At 56.4% G+C, this 20976-nt stretch overlaps 1 protein-coding gene across 8 annotated transcripts in view; it reads right to left on the bottom strand.

Moving 5' to 3' along the window:
• Positions 1-12240: 12240 nt before the first annotated feature.
• Positions 12241-20976, bottom strand: part of UBR4 (ubiquitin protein ligase E3 component n-recognin 4) — a 126303-nt gene continuing 117567 nt past the window's right edge. For 7 of the 8 annotated variants that reach the window (XM_061184842.1, XM_061184844.1, XM_061184845.1 and 4 more), the window contains 4 exons: positions 19223-19447; positions 15895-15985; positions 15040-15202; positions 12241-12634 (listed from right to left, as the gene is read on the bottom strand). In XM_061184842.1, the coding sequence (XP_061040825.1) occupies positions 12570-12634; positions 15040-15202; positions 15895-15985; positions 19223-19447 (544 nt within the window). In that variant the 3' untranslated portion in view covers positions 12241-12569. The other variant, XM_061184849.1, reaches the window with a different exon arrangement.

Below are 20976 nucleotides of genomic sequence, written 5' to 3'. Positions count from 1 at the left end.
CCTTCTGCTCCCCAGGCCCTGTGCTGGTTGCCCAACTGTCCCAGCAATGCCTTTTATAGCCAAAGCACCCAGTTCACAGACCTAAGTTGTCAGGTCTCCTTGTTCTGGACCAGTGTTACTCACCCTTCCTTTCACAGCCTTGACACCTTTCAAGATGTCGGGTCAATTATTTTGTAGCATTTGGGTTTGGCTGCTCTTTCCTCATGGCTGGGTTCGCTTGTGGCAGGACTCTCCCAGGTGGCACTTACTTAGCTTTGAATTTGTTCCATCATGTCAACTGGGGTCACTTGATTAAGGTGGTGTCTGCCAGGTTTCTCCACTCTCAAGTGACTCTTTCTCCCTTTGTAATTAAGAAGGAGATACTCTGAGACTAGGTAACTATCCCATTCCTCACCAAACTGTCCATTTATTCACTTATTTATTTATAGAAGGATGGACTCATGGTTTCCTATTGCATTCAGCAGTTTATAATCCATGACTATCATTGTTTACCATTAATTCTCAAATTGCCCCAGAGTTGGCCAGTGGTTGCCCCTTCAAGTGGTTCCTAGGGCATTTTGTCACGTGTCCACCATTCTTTGAGTATTTCCTTAATTTCTGGCACAACAAGCCATTCCAGCTTCATCTTGTACTTTCCCCGCCTCAGCCCTAGAATCAGCCATGTCTCTAAGGAACCCCGGTTCCTTTAGTGGAGAGTGGTATATAGAAGCCAACATCTGGATGCTAAATGGGCTCGTTCTTATTGGGGAGAGCTGCCACTCCCAGGCCCTCTCTGTAGACAGAGTGGGGGACAGGGACAGGAAGCATATTTATTTACACACACACATATACTATATGGTATTTACACGTTTACATCTATATTTCTATATCTCTCTCATATTGAAAACCATGAGTACACACTGATACCTTAATTTCCAACCCAATGCCACAGGATTCATTTTTGTTCTCTCCCTTTCCATACCTGTAACTCCCTTCTTGGATGTGAAAATCTGGGTTTCCTTGATCCTTACTATATTTACCAAGTTGCTGAATCCCCTCACAGGTAAACAGTCTCCCACCACTGCCATCACCCCCCAACAGGGATGCCCTCCTCACCCCTCTTGGGCTCTGGCACCCCTCATCTGGCCACCCTCCATACCCTGCTGGGGCTCTGACACCCCCTGTGGCCTACTCCCCCCTTGTGGATGACCTTCTCACCCCTTTGGGTTCTGATACCCATACCAGGTCACCCTTCCATGGGGTATCCTTGTCCCCTTGCTCAGGCTCTGATTGTCCTCTGGGCCACTGTTACCCCTGTGAACACTCTCCTTCCCAGAGCTAGTAAGTTGCAAAGCCCAGATTCAAACCCAAGTCTGTCTGATGCAGACCCTAAGATCATCGTGCTCTCTAAACAGTCCCGAGAAGGAGCACGCTTCATCTCCCAAGGGAATTTTGCCAACTCAAGGGAATTGAGGAGCTTCTTAGCCTCAGCCAGGGCTGCTTCTCCTGGGGGAGGGAAGACAGGGACCCCACCTGTAGCCCTTCTGCTGGGTTGTACACCAGCCCCTCTGCTCCTGCCAGCTCATGGCTTCAGAAGGGACCTTGGGTCTCCCCAGGGGTGAATTCAGGAACTGGCAGTGATCTGGCTGCCTATGGCAGATAATAAAAACAGTTCACCATTTTTTCAGCACTTTACAGTTTACAAAGCCCTTAGCAAATTTGCTGAGTCTTCATCACAGCCCTACGAGATAAAGATCAGTAAACCCATTTTACAGTCAGTGAACTGAGGCTCAGACTGGGGAAGGGGCGTGAACAAAGTCCTCATCAGACAACCAGTGAGTGTCAGAGCCAGAACTGCACTCAGGCCAGGCTGACCCAGGCCTGATCCTTTGCTCCTCCCCCTCTGGCACTCCCCACCTCTCCCCTCTCCTCTTCGAGCGATGGCTTGGCTCAGAAGGGCCCACATCTCCCCCGCGGGCCTCTCCTGAGAACCCCAGGTATGTGGCCACAGTTGCATGTGACAGGGTTGGGCAGTCCTGTCCCTGCCTCTCGGAGCCATAATCTGGGGCAGACATCATGGGCGGCTGCGGTACCAACCACAGTGCAGGTTGTATCCACACCCTCTCTTCCAAGAAGCCCAGCCACCCACTCCCTTTAACTGGGACCAACAAACTAAGGGGTGATCTGTGTTGTTCAGGGTTAGCCCGCGTTTGCCTCATTGTCCCTAGTGACTCCTATGGGTGCCCAGGACGGATGGTCCCCTCGACGGGCCGGCCCAGCACTGGCGCAGGACAAAACCCTGGTGTCAGCAGGCCCAGGGCCAAGACCCACCCGTGAGTGAGGGAGGCTCCCCACCAGGCACTTGTGGCTCTGCTCAGCCTTGTCGCAGACGGGCTGGCCGGGCAGGCGGGAGGCACGCTCATTAGCCGGCATGTGTCCAGGGCCCTGAGCCACCAGGCAGCCTCGTGGGAGCCCCGGGCAGGCCAGACGACTCCTCCGGGTCTCTGGGAGAGGTCCCTGCGTGAGTCAACCCCAAGCTGAGCTCAGCACAGAACTTCTTCCCTGGCCGGCCAAGGATGCCACTCCCCACGGTGGGAAGAGCCTTTGTGCCCCAAATTCCACAGAAGGGGACCTGAGTCTCCACATGGCCACGGCCTGGGCTACGTGACACTTGCTAAGGCGAGGAGATGAGTGCCCGCCAGGTGGGGCCTCCACCCACCCCAGCAAACTGAAGGAACCCCCTTACCCTCCCAATGCATCCTGGGGGGCCACCCCCTCCCCCAGGGGGGAGGAGAAGGTCACAGCCAGAAAAGGGGCCATCGGAGACAGGACCTTGGCCCTGTGAGCCCTCGGTGACCCTGGTGAAGGATGGGCCAGGCGCAGATGCCTTCTAATGCTGGGCAGGGGGCGCACATTACCAAGGCACGGCGAGCCCACCGGAAGTGGAAAGGTCATTGGGTAACGTTGGCCAGCTGGCCCCCAGCTCACGATGCTGCCTCAGCTTCCCCGTCTGTAAAGTGAGACCGTTGTTTCTGATCAGTGGTCTCTATTCTGTTCTCTGTGGAGCCGCAGCCCCCTTGGGGAAGGGGTGGACATACCAAGCAGGTGGGACACCAGCTCCCACTGAGACAATGTCCCCAGAGCTGGACCTTGGACTTCTCTTCATCTGTGGGGCGGGGGTAGATGGTCGGGGCAGGGTGGCGTGGTCCATTTAGAGTTTGGCTGGAAAATAATAAGGAGTGAAAACCACTGACCCAGGGGAGCCTAGGAGCCCTTAGCACGGCCATCCCTGGCTTCCTTCCCTCCCTCTCCTATTAAGCTCATTCAGCACCCGGACTGCACAGCCCCACTGGGCTCAGGGCACTGGGCGTACTCAGGCACAATGAACACCTGGTTCCTGTGACCTGTGAACAGGTAGAAGTAAGCCCAGGTCCAGCAGATGGGGCTGGGGACAGAAATGAGTTGAGAGCTGCCTCAGTTTCCCTAAGGTGCTCATCCTTGAAAGGGCAAACTAACTGCGAGGCTGCTGGTGGCAATGTCCTCCAGTTTCCCTAGTTCAATGCCAGGGGTACAGGCAGAACAGGATTGCACTCCTGCCTCTGGGGATCTTGCAGTGCCAGGGAGCTGGTGCTTATAGAGATGATTCCACCCAAGCCCGAGAGGGCTGTGATCAAGAGATGAGCAGTCAGGGGGCCAGCTGTGAACACACAACCAGGCGGATAAATACAGCAACTTCAGAGCGTGACAGGTGCTACAAAGACAATAAAATGGGCAGCAGGATAGAGAGAGATAGGGACAATATTGGACAGATGCTGGGAAAGGCCCCTTTGAGGAGGTGACATGTGACTCAAGTACCCCGAAAGAGTCTATGAGAATCTGAGGAAAGAGCGTTCTTCATGAGCAAAGTCCCTAGGGTTGGAAAGGGCTTGGCTTGTTGGAGGGACAGAGGCCAGTGTGGGTGCAGCTGTTTCCTCACAGGCTACACAGCCCCATTGCCTTTTGGGGGCACCTGCCCCAGCCCCCAGTCCCACCCTGGCACGTAGGAACATGCACACAGAGAATTCTCTGCTTCTTCCATCTCCTGAAACTCAGCCATCCTTAACTCTACGGTGGATGCAGAGTCACAGACGAGGAGAATTCCTGCCTCATGAAGACCAGGCCCAGGCCATCAGAAGAGGATCACAGCCTGCCCCAGGGCAGGCTGGGAAAATCCCAAGAGACAGGGATTGAGGATCTTGGCTGTGTGGCTGCCTCCCTGTCCCCCCGGCCTGCCTGGGCTCAGGTGCCCAGACACGTGCCGGCCTCTACCTGGTGGGGGCCCCACCCTGGCAGACGGAGCTTGCCCAAGAAGAGATGATGTCACCGCCTTCTGGCCAGGGGACCGGCTCTACAGAGAGTGATGGGGCAGCTGTCCTGGCGGTGGGGCGGGGAGGGCAGGGCTCCCCTGACTCCGAAGGAAGGCAGGGTGGGAGGCATCGATGCTCGTTGTCACAGCTCCCAGCCCTCCCGTCCTTCTGAGACCTGTCTGTGAACCCGAGGGGCCATTTCCAGGCCCAAGTTTACGTTTGCCAAAACACCGGGAGCCTGGAAACGCTCAGGTCCTGCCAGCGAGTCTTTCCTGAGGACCAGCCAGAGCAGGGGCTGAGCTGGGGGAGGGGAAGGAGGGGGAGGGGAAGGAGGGCCACTTTGACATGTTTTACGAAGGCAGGGTTGGCAGGCACTCTGTCTCACAGTGGAGACAGGATGGAAGGGTGGAGGGAGCCAGCTGAGCTGTTAGCACCCTGGGCGGTGGCCTCACACCCACCTCGGGAAGGGGTGGCCAGGTGTGTCCAGAGGCACCCACGTCACAGAGTGCCTGGCCACCAGCTTTGGGCCACACTTCCCTCCCGAGGGGCGAGCCTGAGTCCCTCTCACACCTGCGATCCCCCAGAGGCTTGCTGCTTCTGGCCCTCACACCTTCCCCTCTGCTGTCCTGCCTGGAACTTTCTTCCCCTGCCCCACCCCCCTCCCCTGCCCCCCAGTCTACGTTTTACTGGTTGTTGGGACTCAGCCCAGGCGGCCCCTCCGGGAAGCCTCCCTGACCCCGGCCCCCCACCCCATGGTTCAGCCACTCTGCCCGCCAGCTCAAGTCCCCCCTATCACGGCCTCCATCCACCTGTCCACTCCTCGGCTCGGGACCGACAGCCTTCTTTCATGGCAGGCTGAAGAGGGACGTGACCAGTAATTGTCCCCGTCCCCCAGGCCTGGCACAGAGGAGGTGCTCAGCGGGCACCAGGCAAAGGAGGGAACGGAGGCTTCGAGTGGCCAGCAGTCAGACAAACGGCATCACAAATAGTCAGGCACTCGGAAGTGAGGGGCTGGCAAAGTCCCCAGCCCAGGCTGCTCTTGCTGGGAGGTTGTAACGAGACCCTCATCAGGCCCTTGACCTGACTTCTGGTTATGGGACAGGAGCAGGTAGAAGAACCAGTTAAATGACATTTCAGCGAAACAGACAAATCCTGCAGTGGAACATTCTCAAAGACCACCTACCTGGGCTCTTCAAAACGCCACTGTTGTGGGGAAAAGGTGGGGGTGGAGATCTTCTGGAATACAAAGACAACTAAAGAAAAAGGCATCCGTCAGCCTCTGGAAACCACTCACCGAGTCCTGCCCTGCGAGGTCCCTCTATCACCCCCAACCCGGGCCTCAGTATTCCCATCTGTGAAATGGGAAATGAGCAGCCAAGTGGGTGGAGAAATGGAAGGCTAAGCCTCTGGGGGGCTTCCAGGAGCACCAGGAGAAGACGTGGTCTCGTCCAATCCCCTCAAGCTAGAGACAGACCAGCAGGGCCTGGGACATGCCTGGGTCACACGGAGGTCCTGTCCACTGCGGCCAGGCCACCCTCCTCCCAGTCCTGCACCTCCCCCGCCTCCCAGCACCCCAGCTGCGCCCTACACCTGCAGCCCCTCCCGGGTCCACCGCCCACTCACCTGGCACCAGGCCTTTCCCAGGGCAGTGCCTACACTGGCTGTGAGACATGCCCAGACCCTCAGGGGCTGGCCTCCCTCCACATACCCTCCCCCACAGCTGTCCCGGCCCCTCTGGAGATTCTGCTCCCTCCACTTAGGAACCCCTGTCTCAAACGCCACTTCCTCCAAGAAGTCCTCCCCTGACGCCAGCACACCACCCCCATCCAGAGTGGTTTCTCCCTCCCTGAGGATCCCGGCTGTCCTGTGCCTCAGTCCACCGGGCCTCAACCCTCTCCCTTCATCCCTGAGGTGTCCCTCTGGCCTCCCCTGGAGGCCCGGCCCTGAGCTTGGGCACAGAGAGGTCTCGGTGGATGTGTCTGCAAACGCTGCCCTGTGCCAGGCTCCCAGCGGCTCCTGATAACAGTTGTGTGGTTGTCAGTGACAGCACTGTGCCAGGGGCCTAGTGGTCATAATCTTGCTCAACTCTGCTGTTGGGATGAGTAGCTCCATTTTATGGATGAGGAAACTGAGGCCCCGAGCGATTAAGCAATCTGCCCAAGGGGGTGGTGACTGGCGGGGCTGGGACGAGACCCCAGGTCTACGGACACCAAAGCTTCCCTGTAACACAAACTCCCCCATTTCCCAGGCCCGCCACCTGGGGGAAAACAGCTGTCCTCGTTTTTGGCCTCTGATTCATCTGAACCCACCTGTAAGTCTTGGGTGCCCTGCCTCAATCCCCGCAAAGGCTGTGCAGGCCCTTGCTTTCCCAGCCTCCCTGCAGCCTGCCCAGACTTTGAAACCGGAGCCAGGGATGCAAAGAAACAGGATCAATGTGGGAACTAGTTGGGGGCCAGCGGGGGTGGGAGCGGCCGTGGGGCACAGGCACCAGACGAAGTGAGGGAGGGGTGCTGGGAGCCCCCGGGGTGGGCTAGGGCACTGTCGCTGCCCATGCACAGCACTCCCGCCCCTGCCTCTGGCTTGGGGGGGCCCCGGGAGCACTCATGTCCCTGCCCTGTCCAGCCCCAGGGAGGGACACTTTTGTCTGAGCCAAGCTGGGCTGTCTCGTCTCCTGACAGGGAGTGGCACAGAGATGGGTGAGGGACCCATCTTCGGCCCATGAGATGCGAGGGGGAACCCATGGGGACTTCCGGGAGAGGTTTCCCGAGGCTCTGATGCAGGGACCAGCAGGCCCCATCTTTCTCTGGTGTGGTCAGGCCAGGCGGGAAGCGATACAGGGACCCCTGAGGGCAGTAGCCCTGTGGGACCTGGAGGGTAGCCGCCTGGGAGCACTGCCGACAGACAAGGCCCAAGATGTGCTCGCTCGGAGACCCCGGATCGGCCACTCCTGGGTCCCCCTCTGGGTTTGCTGTTGGGTGAGACGGTAGGTCCCCTTAACCACTCAGGCCGGTTCGCATCGGACCTCTGTCACTCACAGCCATGAGCCCCTCAGCCGCTCCACGTCCCGCGGCGACACCAGCACCCTAGTCACTGGTCACAGCGTTTGCTTCACCTCCCGCACTGTCTTCAGCAGCTGGTGCCGAGGGCAAGCAGGGGGTCAGCCTGCGGGGTTTTGCTGTAAATCTACACGTGGCAGTGTGACTACAGGCACAGGATGGCATGGGGAACTTTAGGGACTTCGAACAGCTGACGGGGGGCGGCGGTGGCCCCCAGTCTGTGTCTCTCTTCACTGTAACCCACTGTGGATCCCTCTTCCGAAGCAGGACTCAGTAAACGTTTTCTGCAAAGAGCCGGAGAGTCACATTTCAGGCTCTATGAGCCACATACGGTCTCTGTTGCATATTCTGTTTTTCTTCCAACCCTTTAAAAATGTACAAACTGGGCTTCCCTGGTGGCGCAGTGGTTGAGAGTCTGCCTACCAATGCGGGGGACGCGGGTTTGAGCGCTGGTCTGGGAAGATCCCACATGCCGCGGAGCAACTAGGCCCGTGAGCCACAATTACTGAGCCTGCGCGTCTGGAGCCTGTGCTCCGCAACAAGAGAGGCCACGATAATGAGAGGCCCGCGCACCGCGATTAAGAGTGGCCCCCGCTTGCCGCAAGTAGAGAAAGCCCTCGCACAGAAACGAAGACCCAACACAGCCATAAATAAATAAATAAATAAACACAAAAATTAAAAAAAAAAAAAATGTACAAACTATCCTGGCTCTCAGGTGGTACAAAAGCAGCCAGATCTGTCTCACCCCCGGACACCCTCCCTGAACCAATTTGCCGCTTTCAGCCAGGTCAGCCTCTGGGACACTAAGGAGCTTTTCCTGTTTGCCCCCCACAGTCCCGGCCACTCAAGTCCAGATGTTTCCAAGAGAGCGTCCAGCTGGGATAAGCACAGAGACGAGGTGGCAAAGAGATGAGGGCTGTGGACTGTGGCCTCAGGTGGACTTGGACTCAAATCCCTGCTCGGCCACTTCTGACGGGGCGGCTTCGGTTTCGTCACCTGGAAAATGGGGAGGATACTAGTGCCAACCTCGTAGGGCGGCTGTGAGGCTCAAACACCCCGTGAGCACTTTCCGCGGAGCGAGGCACATGTCGGCTGGTTAGCACCATGTGGGGAAGCGTCTGGGGCCTCCTCTGAATGGCACGTCCACCGGCTTCTCAGCGAGGCTGCATGCCCCGCGGTGCTGATACCCAGGAGCCTGTGCAAGTCCCCGTCCCTCCCTGGCCTCGGCTTCCCCGCAGAGTGGCACATTGGACAGGTCTCCGTCCACCCTCCACCTCCCCAGGAGTTAATGAGATGGAAACCTCCACGCACGTGGGTGCATCCTGTCCTCTCCCAAGCCAGGCCGGGGGCAGCACAGCGCAGCACGGAGGGGAGCAAGGCGGGGGCCACGCCTGACCTGCCCATCAGGTTCACGCTGCCTCAGCATCTCCCCTTTCTCTGGGAGAAAGCCCCTCCAGAGCTGTGGGAGGGGACCCCGGGAAGGTGGGTGCTCTCTCCTCTGGTCTGCTGCCTCCCCCAGGTTCCCTTCAGACTCTGAGAAGCCCATGAGCCACTCTCCCCGCAGCCCTGCCCCACCCACTGGGGACAGCCAGAGTCAAGGGCGGGGGACAGCCAGAGTCAAGGGCGGGGGGCAGGGCGGGGGCTCTCAGCAGGACTCCATGAAAGGCTCCTCAGAAGCCTCGTTCCCACATCAGGGAGACGCTTCTCAGAACCCACAAGTGTTTGGCACCTACGCTGAGCTGGGCGCTTTGCAAACGTGGTCACGTTTATCCTGTGAGGCAGCACTGCTCATGGCCTTTACAGGGGACCTACTGAGGCCTGCAGGGCCTGCCAGGCGTAGAGGAGCCAGAATCAGAACCCAGGACTGTCTGACTCCAAAGCCCCTGGACTTCCCACCCGCTGCCCCGGCCTTAGAGTTGGAAGTGACTTTTGATATCAGCATCCCCCGCCCTCCGTCACCTCCATGTGGCACGTCTGTGGTTAAGACCCGGCCTCTGCCCGGGTATCTCCAGTGACAGAAGACTCACTACCTTCAAACAGCTCTTGTCACTGTAGGAGCCCTGCTGTGGATGGAACCCCACCCAGGCCTGTGAAAGCCCTTCTTGGGCTGCCTCGTTCATAACCCCAACAATTTATGTTTCCAGAGCCTCTTCTGAGCCGCGGGCTGCATAAGCGCTCCCTTGGTTAACCCCCGATGAGGTGTGCTCATCTCACACGTGGAGAAACTGAGGCCCGGAGAGGTAAAGGGTTTGGTCTGAGGCTGCACAGCCAGCTCTGAACCCAAATCTGACCCAAGCCCTTTCCCCAGAGCCCTGGCTCCCAGGGCCCCACCCCACCCCTGAGTTGAGCAGCCTGGTGGGCAGAGGAGGGCAGGTGTGCGGGGGAGGCCGTCATCAGGTGTGGCCAGTCTGGAACCATCTGAACTCCCCCAATGGGGTTGCCTGTTGAGAAAGACAAGGACCCAAGAAGCAATTAGCCCAGAAAATGGCTCGGGACAGGAAGGGACTAACTGCTTTTCTGCCCGATGTCCGTTGGTGCTGTCAGGGGACACAGGCTGGGGGAGGCCGAGTTCTTGCCCTGGACCAGCTTCCACTCCTGCCCAAGCTCTGCCAAGGGCACCGCTCTGGGACCCGTCACAGACCTGTACGGCCACCGTGTCTGCAACCTGCCTGCAACTGCGGCAGGCACTGGGAAGCACCAGGGGTACATACCAGGAAAAGCTGTGACCATGGAAACAAGAGACTTGATGCGACTGGCCTGGGGCCAAAATTCTGAGGACTTTGCAAGAAACCAAAAAATGAAGGGCAGAGAAAAAGAAGTGAACACCTTGTCATGAGCTTTGGAGACCTCAGCCTTGCAGGCCCAAGGAACCAAGCCGTGGTTAAGCTTCTGAAGGCCCTCGGTCAAAGCGTGAGGCCCTGAGGCATTGCCATGAGCGCGGCTCAGCCTCCATCAGTGCCCGCCACCCGCAGGCAGGGATAGTCCCACCTGTTTACCCCGCACCCTCCCCTACTCTCCTCACTGCCTTTGCTATCCCAGATGAAGCTGTTCCAATCTATTCCCTGCTAGGATGTTACGTAACAGCAACTCCACATGGTAACATGGACCTGGGATGTCTCTGGGAGATGACCAGAAAGCGGGAGATGATGGACCTGCGAGAGGGAATGAACTTGCTGTGCTCAGTGTGAGACGCAAGTGTGCCTGAGACCAAGGTCCGTCATCCACCTTCAAAGCTGGACATATTTGGACCTCACCTGAGACGTGGAGCTTCGTCAAAGAAAAAGCCAAGATTCTGTAGACTGCAAATGAATTCATCAGTAATAAGAGCGGCCATTTCCTTACTACACGGCAACCAAGTAAACTCGCGTTAAACCTGGCAACCACCCGACCCCGTAGATACCGACATTCCCATTTTACACATGAGGAGACTGCGGAGACACCCAGGGTGGTGGAGCTGGGATCTGAATGAAGGAGTTAGACGCCGCTGCCCCCTCCCTCGAGCCCGTCCGTCCCTCAGAAAGCCCCGTCGCCCACCCACACCACTGTGCACTCCCATGCACTTGGCACACACACGTTCTCGGCTGCCAGGGCCTGCCTGCCTCTAGCTGGTTTTTTTTTTTTAAGATTTTTTTGATGTGGACCATTCTTAAAGTCTTCATTGAATTTGTTACAATATTGCTTCTGTTTTATGTTTTGTTTTTTTGGCCGCGAGGCATGTGGGATCTTAGCTCCCCCACCAGGGATCGAACCTGCACCCCCTGCACTGGAAGGCGAAGTCTTAACCATTGGACCTCCAGGTAAGTCCCTCCAGCTGGGCTCTTGCAACAAATTGCCCTTGTCTCTCTGGCTAAAGCCCAAGCACGACACTCGCTCCTGCTTGCGGCTGCCCGGTCAGGGGCTCCGGGGAAGAGACACTAAGTCCTGACTCTGGCAGTCTTCTAAAGGGACCTAGAGGCCCCTTCTGTCCCAAATGGTCTGGCCTGAGGAGTGAGCCACATAAACTGGACATCAAGATAGGGGAGACTGTCACTCGGGAAAGCAGGTGGCAGAGTGGCCCACAGGGAAGTGAAGGAGACAGCCACTATCAAGCTCTTCCTCCCCGCGAGGCCGTGTCTGGATTAGCCTTGCCCTACAATCTGGGGAGAGGCTCATGGGAGTCCTGCTGCCTCGCTAAGAGGGCTGCTGCCCATGAACGTGGGGAAGCAGGTCTCAAGTCCCCCAGAGGCAGCTGCCACAGTGGTTCAGGACACGACTTCGGAGGCGCAAACCTCAGCTCTGGCTGCTACTGGCTGGGTGGCCTTGAGCAAGTGATGCTGGTTCATAGGCCCTTTCTTGCAGGGCTGTTAGAAAGACTAGAAATAATTACACACACACACACACACACACACACACACACACACACACGGGCCTGGCAGAGAGAAGGCGCTCAGTAAAGGGCAGCCACTCAAAGTCTGCCCCAGGCCCTCTCCCAACATGGCAACACTGAAGAGAAGTCGCCAAAAGATTTCCCATTTGAAGTTAACAGGGGACTGTCAAATGCCTCTGCTGTAGAAAGACCAGTGCCCGACTGCGCTGAGCCGGCCTTTGGCAGAGGACTAGAAAATCACATGTCTTTGGGCTCCAGCTCTTAAGGTCAAAGATAAAGAGAAGCCAAGGCGTTTGTTTCAGGAAAGATCATAGCCGTCAAATGCGGTGCCCCAACTTGCTGGCCGAGAACAGACAGGCTCCATTTGGCGCCAAGAGACAGTGAATGGAATACACGCAGGCCTCCCTGCTGACGCCGGAAAGGGCTGTGCAGTCAAGGAGAAGTATTTGGCCAGTGTCACTAAGGAGGGGTTCAAGCACAGGCAACACCTTCCTTTTCAATGTGTATTAAGTCATTTGTTTATTTCTCAAGATGCGCACACTCAAGTATTCAGTTGGCCAGGACAACTCGTGGCTCCTAGGTATGTACAGGTCCTTCGACGGCTTGGGTTACAGACAACTTCTTAGCTAGTGCACCACACACACGAGATAAAACAGGAAGCCTAAAATCCCCAAGCCACTCCAAGAAAAGTGAGGGAGGGAGGAGGGAGGAGCAATGATGGAGCAATGACGCAGCAACCTGTGGCGGAAATCACACACAGGAGGGGAGAACACAGAGGCAGGCTAGCTTCCATCTCTGTCGACCGCCGTTTCCGTGTGGTGCTCAAGGGACTGAGTTCAACAGGTCCTTCAGGAAGCTCTCCGGATCAGTGATTTCTGACAAGAGACCTGGAAAACAGGCAGGGACTGCTTAGCAGCGGCCCTCACGGCCCCCAGCCCCTCAGTCACGGAGGCCGCATCCACGCAGAGAACACGCTGTGTTCCGACAAGCTCGGACACAGCTGCTCACGGGAGACCGGCGATGACCGCGGAGACAGTCACCGAGCAAACACTCTCGTCCTGGGAGGGGAGCTGGGCTCCGACACCTGGCGCTGCGGCAGGATTAAAGGCGTTTAAAGTGGCAGCGGCCAGCTCACGATCTCCCCAGAGCGGAGGTGCTAAACCCGGGTCCATGGACCCTGCAGGGGCCTGTAAGTCCACTGAAACTCAGTGCGCAATGGAGGGGGGTCCTCTGGAGAGAGTGTCTACAGCCTTCAGCAGATTCTCAGAGGGACCTGGGGCCAAACAAAGGCTAACCCCACTGCCCTCGAGGGCTGGGAGGAACAGGGTAGGGTAAAAGAACCCAACCCCTAGTCCAGGGCCTGGAGCAAGCTGCCAGAGCTCAGGAGCTCCAGTTTCCTCCACTGCCAAATGGGGACAGTGACAAGTCCTTGTCACATCACCCTGGGGATTAGATGAGGCCAGTTATGTGAAAGTGCCCAGGGCACAGAAGGTGCTCGCTCAATCAGCATCAGGTCCCCTGCGGCCCCGTCCCTCCCTCACAAGCAGGGCTCTCATTTGACCAATGCGGGGTCATTAACCCCGAGGCGGGGCAACACTCCAACTGAAGTCTGGGCTAATGCAGGAAGAGTGGCCCCCATCAACTCTTGCTGGTTTGCAAGGTGTTTTTGTCCTTGCATTTGAGTAGGGTGTGTCAGACGTTCTGAAATTTCCTACCAGTTTGAACAAAGCAATAAAGCCATGCCGTAAACACCTGCGCTCGAGTGGAAGGCGGCAGAGGCCTCCCGCCTGACCTGCCCCTGCTCGTCCCTGCTCCAGGGCTGATGCAAAGCCCTGAACAGAGGTGAATACCTTCCTTCCCCTGCCCGCCTCTTCCTTGGACTTTGACATTCATATTGACAGTCTTTGTACACATTCACCAGACCCCTGGGTGACAGGTAAGGCACTGGGCCCTGAGGACACAGACACACAGGCTACCTGCTCTCAGTCGGGGTCACTTCCTGAAGAAAGCAAGGAGTGTAGCCAAGGTAAAATGTCTAGGCTGAAAGGACACCCATGGGAGCATCTAGTGAAGTTAACAAAGAAACTGGGGTGAGCGGTGGCAACCCCTGACCGATAGGTAATGGGGGAGGCACCAGACCAGCAAAGGCCCGTCCAGTATGGCTTCCACTGAGGCCACTGCAACAAACGTCCAAACTGGAAGAAAGGCCTGGAGCTTTGGGGAAGCTCCATCCGGGAAGAAAGAGGAATTCACACTGAGCATCACTCTGAACGTTTGAGGGTTTAGTGCCCAGAGGACAGACTGGAAAATGCTAGTGGCGACCTTCCCTTGATAGTGGGATCTGGGGAGATTTTTTCTTGCTCTTCACACTTGACAAAATTGCCATCAGGGAAAAGGAAACAAGCTCACAGAAGAGTTAGGCAGGTGAGGCTCCCCCTGCTTTGGCTCTGGGAGCCCTAACTTGGAAAGGACGGTGGTGATGGGGGGCTGGACTGCAGTGCCCACACCCTCAGAGGGCACGGGACTTTTAATTCTGGGTTGATTTCCCAGCCCTGGCCCAAGTCACCTCCCCCTGCTGTCACCTGATGCTTGGTTATGAAATCCAAACAAATTTTAATGTGTCTGCAATTAGGATGACAAATTTGTTGTATAATGAACCTATACACAGGAGAGAACAGTGACTTCATTTTTACCAGCTGGGGGATGAGGAACTGTCTGAGGATGTCTCATGTGACAGCAGTTCAAAGCACTGCCCTATCCCTACTAGCAGAGATGTTCTTTGCTCTCTTTTGATATTTACTATTTATCTTAAGAATCAGAGCTGAAATCTTCCACACGTCCCCGGGGGCAGCTGTGACATAAGATGTCTCAGTCCCCGAAAGGCAGGAGGAAGACAGGTAAGCTCCATGTTAATACTCTGAACTGTCCTAAGAAGCCAGGAAACCAAAAGGGGCTCCAGTGATTTTCCAGCTATGCCCCACTGGGAACTTGTTTAATCTTCAAAGCCTCAGTTACCCCATCTGTACAATGGGGATAGCCACAGCTCCACCTCACACAGGGCTGCCCTGTGGACTGGGAAAGCGCGTGCATGAGGAACACAGCACCTGGGGTGAAGTGAGCCACACGTCACGGCCGCATCTTGTTACCAGGGACCTGGTATGTACACATCTCTCCCAGACCCCTCGGTGGTGGCCCACAGGCTGGTTCTCGCCTGTTTTTTCCTGTGCATGAAGATGAAAGCGATGGCCAGCCCCACTAAGATCTGTGAAAGATGAAAAACCTTGACACTGACCAGCGGCATCGAGAAACTCTGAGAAGGTCTCCACTGGCATGAACTCCTCCTGGAAGGCCTTCAGGGCCTTGTCGGCAGCTTCGTGGATGGGCATGTCGTTGTGGCGGATGTACTCCGCGAGAGAGCAGGACCAGCCGCCCTCCGTGTTGCTGGTCGGCACCTTCTACGAGAAGCAACAGGACACACAGGCCGGGCGGGTCGCTCAGGTCAGGCAGGGGAGAAGAGAGCCCGCCCATACACATCCAAGTTTTCCCTGGAGGATGTGTTCTGCTTCCAGGAACAACAAAATTTCACTTCATTCCTCTCACAGCCCCTCTCCTAAGTACATGTCACATGAACCTACAAGCTTCGAGAGGCGATGCGTTCTTTCCTCCCCATCCCCTCCACCATCGGCATTTCCCCAAGAAGAGGGACTCGTCAACATGCTTTAATTGAGCTGTTTCATTTAGATGATGAAAGGAACCACCCCAAACCCTCTGATTCTCTCAAGGCTGAGAGGAGCGTCCCTATTATAAACTGGGCTGGAATAAGTTACACTCACACAGGGCAACGGAGTTGATCCAAACAGAGGGGACGAGAGCAAACAGAGGGTGACTTGGGGTGGAGCGGGGGGAGAGCTGCCTGTAGAAGAGGGTCTGCAGCAGCCTGAGACCGGGTCACAGGAACGGTCACGGCTACAAATGCAGTCACAGACGCAGGGGTCAGAGCTAGAGGGTAAACCCCTCCCCACGGCGGGTCGGCCTGTTTCTCGGGGGAGGCCGGCGGAGGAGCCGGCTGCCGAGGCAGGGTCAGAGCCACAAGCACAGACGTCTACGCCCCTGCCAAACCCGGCCACGCTCCCAGCGGCCTCCTTACCTTAAACATGTTATAAATGAGATCAACGAGGGCCCAAAAGAGAAGGGAAGAGCGATAAGCAGAGTAGTCCTTCACCGCCTTGTCTGTCAGCCTGGAAAATAAAACCAAACCCCATGTCCGTGAAGACCCCGGGAGGACACTCACAAGGACAGAGCCAAGCATTCTGGGAGCAGGGGAAGAGTCGCGGGCACTGAGGGTCACTCAGCTCCAGCCACTTGCCATCTTCTCAGAGGAAAGCAGCCACAGGTCAGAGCTTCTGAAGCCCTGGGACCCAGCGGTTTATTCACCACAAGACGCTGCGTGACAGAGTCATCTTTAGTAGCGACTCTGCTAAGCCAGGGAAAATGGGAAAGAGGGAGACATAAGTTGCAACACGGCAGCCAAAAGGCTACTGCCTTAAAGAGTCGCCGCAGAGTCCCGTGTTTCCCTGTGCTTAGCCCCCACACGCGCTCTCGGACTTGACGGGACCTAATAAATGAGGGAGGAAACAAGGTTCTCGTCAGTCTTCACGTTCCCACTTGGAGAGTTTTTACCAGCAGCCAGCAGACCTAAACCGGTCTCACACAGTAATCTGCCAACCGCGTGCCGTGTTCAAACCAGCAAGCTGGTGGACACCTGGCGTCGGACAACAGTGATGTCTCGGATGGGAGCCACAGCCAGCCCAACACCTCCGAAATCCCGGGCTAATCCCGGAGCTCACCACACCCCTTCGTTTCTGACCAGCATCGCTGCTACTTAATCCAGTGATGCAGTTCGGGATTAGAGAGCGGCCAGGCCCTTGGAACACGGAGGGCCGTCACTGACAACAGCGTCCACCGCCTTCTCGGCAGACGCTCCTGGTCTGAGGATTGACTACAGCAGGTAGAGCCACCGTGAAGTACAGAACGACCAGCACCCCCCCTGCACGGTGAGTGACGTGCCGGTGCTAGGACTTGGTTTCTACAGCCCAAGGTCTAGGAGAGGTTTTGTCTGCAAACTGCCTTCATATCTGTAATAAGTAAAGGCTAGATAAACCCTTGTCGTGGAGATTCTACACCTTGGAACAGAGCCCATACCAAAGGGACCAGAACTTAGTATTAAAATGTGTGTGGATGCACGCACCATGTGTTTATATACGCTAGAATCATAAACATCAGACAAGCATAGATGTTGTTCATTTAGAAGCTACAACTACACTGTATGGGCCTCAAGTGAAGGGACTACCTAGCATGAGACAGGCCAACCACACCTACATTCAGTCAATGTTTAAGTTATTAACCAAAGTAAAGTAAAATAATAAAATGAGACAATTCTGTTCGCTAAGGTATGCTACCTGTACCCTCCCCGACCCCAACATCTCCAAAGTGCCCACCTCCTCCCCGACCGCCACGCATGAGGGTGCTGCAGCCGAAAGGGAAAACTACTGCGAGGTGGGCCTGTGGACGAGGATGAGAATTCTTTCTCTGCAACTCTGTGCGCTGGCAGACAAGGAAACAGAAAAGGCTCTGACGGAAGCCTAGGAAAGTCCCAGGCTTAAATACTTGCAAGTTCCTGGCAGAAGAATCTTTTTTCCTGAATGTAAAACCCGCAGAAGAGAGCAACTTCTCTTGTGCAGACTCCTAGATTTTTGTGTACCTGCTGCTGCCCCCCCACCCCATAATGGGCTGAGGACGAAGCCTGCTGCCAGTGGCACTGCCCCAACCACCAGGAGGTCACCCTCTAAATGTCCCTCCTCGGAGGGTGTCCAACACCGTGCTGATGGCCAGCACTCTGCCACCCTGCTTCCGGGACGCCCTGCTCACACCCCGACACCCCACCAGGGCTGCTCCTTCTTGCAGCTCTTTCGCGTTGGTGGCAGGAATCTGGGGTGGCTCTGCCCAACTTAATTATTTCAGGTTAATTAGTAAAGGTGACTAAACTGCTACAGGGGAAATGGCAACTCATGAGTACAGCTCACACTGGATTTCCTAATTAAGCTGTGACCAAATCAGCTTTTCCTTAACTGCCTGGGACAGTAATGAATTCCAGTCTCCTAACTGAAAGCAACACAGCTCCTGTGGGTTCAGATTTCACACCTGTCACCGAGAGCCTGTGCCCAGTAAATAGCCACTTTACGTGCTATGGACACAGGCCGAGCCTGGCTTATCAACAACTTAGTCCAGATCTAACTTTTGATTCCTAGCAGCTAGTTAACTATTAATGTTTCAGACTCTTGGTTAACACTGGAAAGTGCTATGTTTGGAATGGGGGCAGGGGCTAGGTAGGACTCTAACAAGACCGGCCCCCTCCTGCTCTACACAGAGGCTGGCACTGGCTGGATCCAAAAGCAGAGCTCCAACCTGGTCTCACCGGGCCACGAGGCGCCTACCACTAGCGACTTGATAAATCAGAGCTGACGGAGGTGGAGACACCAGGTGTGCAAATTCAGGCCAAGGCTGCTTCCACTTGGTCTGTCTTGGGGCCTAAAAGCTCCTCCCCTGCACCCTTGTTGGAAATGTCCCCTCGGATCCTAGCGAAAGCAGACACACGAGGACAGGCCTTCCCAGAGTGAAGCAGGTTTCCCTCAAGGGCAGAAGCAAGCTGACAGCTCATAGCTTACTCTGTAGCCCAGGGAGGGCAGACTGCTCGGGGCCACCACGGGCCAAGAGTAGCGCCAAGAAGTCCACTCGGCGTGTGGCAATCTGCACACTCGTCGCAAAGGGCTTCTCGCTGTTGTTGTTTGCAGTTGTTTGCCTCAAGACACCTCCCAGCTGACCCAAATCACAGCACGGGGTCATGAAAACAAAGACCACTTCCTTCCTGCAATGCCTTCCTTCTTAGGGAGGTGTCCACACCAACAGCAGAGAAAGAAAAAAGGCTCATGGAACGCGGGGCAGACGGGATAGGAATGTGACCAAGGAGGGAGATGAGGAGCTTTTAATACCAGAAAAGAACATCCCCGAGCACAGCCCCGAGGAAGCTTTGCTAGTTTATGCGCAGACCAGCAAGATTCGGAATACCTGGCAACCTGTCTCAACCGCCTGCCGGCCCTAACCCTTCTCCTGAGAAGTCTCGCCCTGTGCCTGGCTGGCTCCCTCTCTGCGGGCACTTCCCAGGGGTAAGCCTGGCTCCACACTTCTAGTGCCTGAACACCTGACCCAGAGGGGCAGGCACCCGGCGGCGTCAGGCCTCGACTCTTGGTGTGACCGGCTGGGAAGGCTCAGGCTCCATTACCGAGTCAAGCGAGGCGCCTCCACTCAGCACCTGCACGCCGCAGGCAGCTTTTACCCACAGCGGTTACAGAGTCCGGGCGACAGGCGGCCCAGGAGATGGCTCCCTGAAGCAGGCACTTCCCGAAGCAAGCACTGACCTGGTGGCTCCCCCCGGAGCCACTGCCCGGGCCTGAGAGGTCACCAGCAGCCGCCGCAGGATTTCCACGCGTATGGCTCGCCACTTCTCGGGGGGCAGGACGTGGAGGGCTAGGACAGTGAAATAGTGGGGCCCGTCCACTTCAAAGGCACTCTCCACCCACTTCTCCTTGGGCTGCTCCAGAAAGCCCTGGAGGTTCTTCTCCTCTCGGGAAGTTGCTCGGGTTCTGGAACAAAAGGAGCACCATGAAACCAGGGCAGAAGCAGGGCACCAGCAGCAAGAGGGGAGGAGGCTTGCTCAATCTCCCGTCTTCTTTTAAGTTCCCTGAGCGCTCGGCTCACGGAACCCCCCACCCGTCCTCCACCGTCCCTCCCACCTCCTCTCCAAGCGGGGCACCCCCAGCCCTGCCCCAGTCCTTCTCGGGGGCATCTTCCTCGTCCCCCACCCCCCAGCCCAGCTCCGCACAATTCCAATTGCGCGTGTGTCCGGCACATTCACAAACACTCCGCCATCCACGTGTCCTGACAACTCTGGAAGGTGACAGTCGGCACCTCTTTACCAGGGTATCTGAAGGCCCGGGGAGTGAAGTGACACAACCAAAGTCACCAAACCGGTCAGCAAACCCAGAGTCTCTGAGCCCACAGCCCACACTCCCCGACTCCACGAGTCTCAGTACAGCTAACTGTTCACACGGCATTTGCAGCCGGTGCCCTTCCTAGGCTATTCTGGTGTGTTCTTTCATGTGTCTGTGTCCTCTCTCCTCCATTAGAACAGATTCCTGCCGGCGAGCACTGCTTCTCGTTCTCGCTTTTGCCTGAACTGCAGCAACAATGGTGATTATCAACTTTAACGCCAAGCACGTTCTAAGAGCTTTCCATGGATTATCTCATTTAATCCTCACAATAACCCGATGAGATGGGTACTCTCCCAACGTTACAGAAGGGGAAACTATAGCACAGAGAAAGTAAATATTCTGCCCAAAGCCACACAGTGGGGAGTGAAGGAACTGGGCTCTGACCCAGGCAATCTGGCTCCAGAGCCTTCCCAGCGTGGACTCTCCACCCTCCCCCTGCAATGAAGCTTCGACAGGTCACTAGACGGGCACTGAGAGATCACTTCCTTATCACATATTTCTGGCTACACTCTCTCCTTACGACCTGGATGGTGCTCTCAGGCCAAGAGTGCTTGATGCCCCATCCTAATTCCCTGAAGGGAAATAAAAACACAACACTAGTAGCGGCTGAATCAAAGTTACCAGGTCTGCACATGGCACTGCCAGGCACTGGACTGTGGGAAAGCAGGGGGGATGGTACGGAGACACCAGGCACCCTTCTGCTCCATGGATGAACATGGATGGAACAGGCGGCTACACTAGACTGGAGTGTCCAGAACTGGAAATCAGAAGGTTTGTGCCATCGCAGGACCCGCTCCACTCTGCACTGGCTTGTGCCGTCTGTGACATACTCGCCTTCATATACAAACGTCCCACCAAAGGCAGCGATCCCTGCTCAACCAGCGCCTCCCCCCCCCCCCCCACCGTGACCAAGCTCACACCAGCGTGAACCGGTGAGGGAAGCAGGCTGTGGCTGGGAAACAGTGCCTCCTCGTGCAGCTTCCGGCTCAGCCTCTACCTGACCGAGACCATCAGGACACAGCCTGCTCCCTCCCCAACTAAGGAAACTAAGCATGAGTTACAAGTGTCTGGCATTTGAGAGACACAGTGACATCTGAAGCCACCGGCTCTGTTCTGCTGGA

Source organism: Eubalaena glacialis, chromosome 3 (assembly GCF_028564815.1).
Source record: "Eubalaena glacialis isolate mEubGla1 chromosome 3, mEubGla1.1.hap2.+ XY, whole genome shotgun sequence".
Taxonomy (NCBI): Eukaryota; Metazoa; Chordata; class Mammalia; order Artiodactyla; family Balaenidae; genus Eubalaena; species Eubalaena glacialis.
This window is presented reverse-complemented; position numbering and strand designations above follow the sequence as displayed.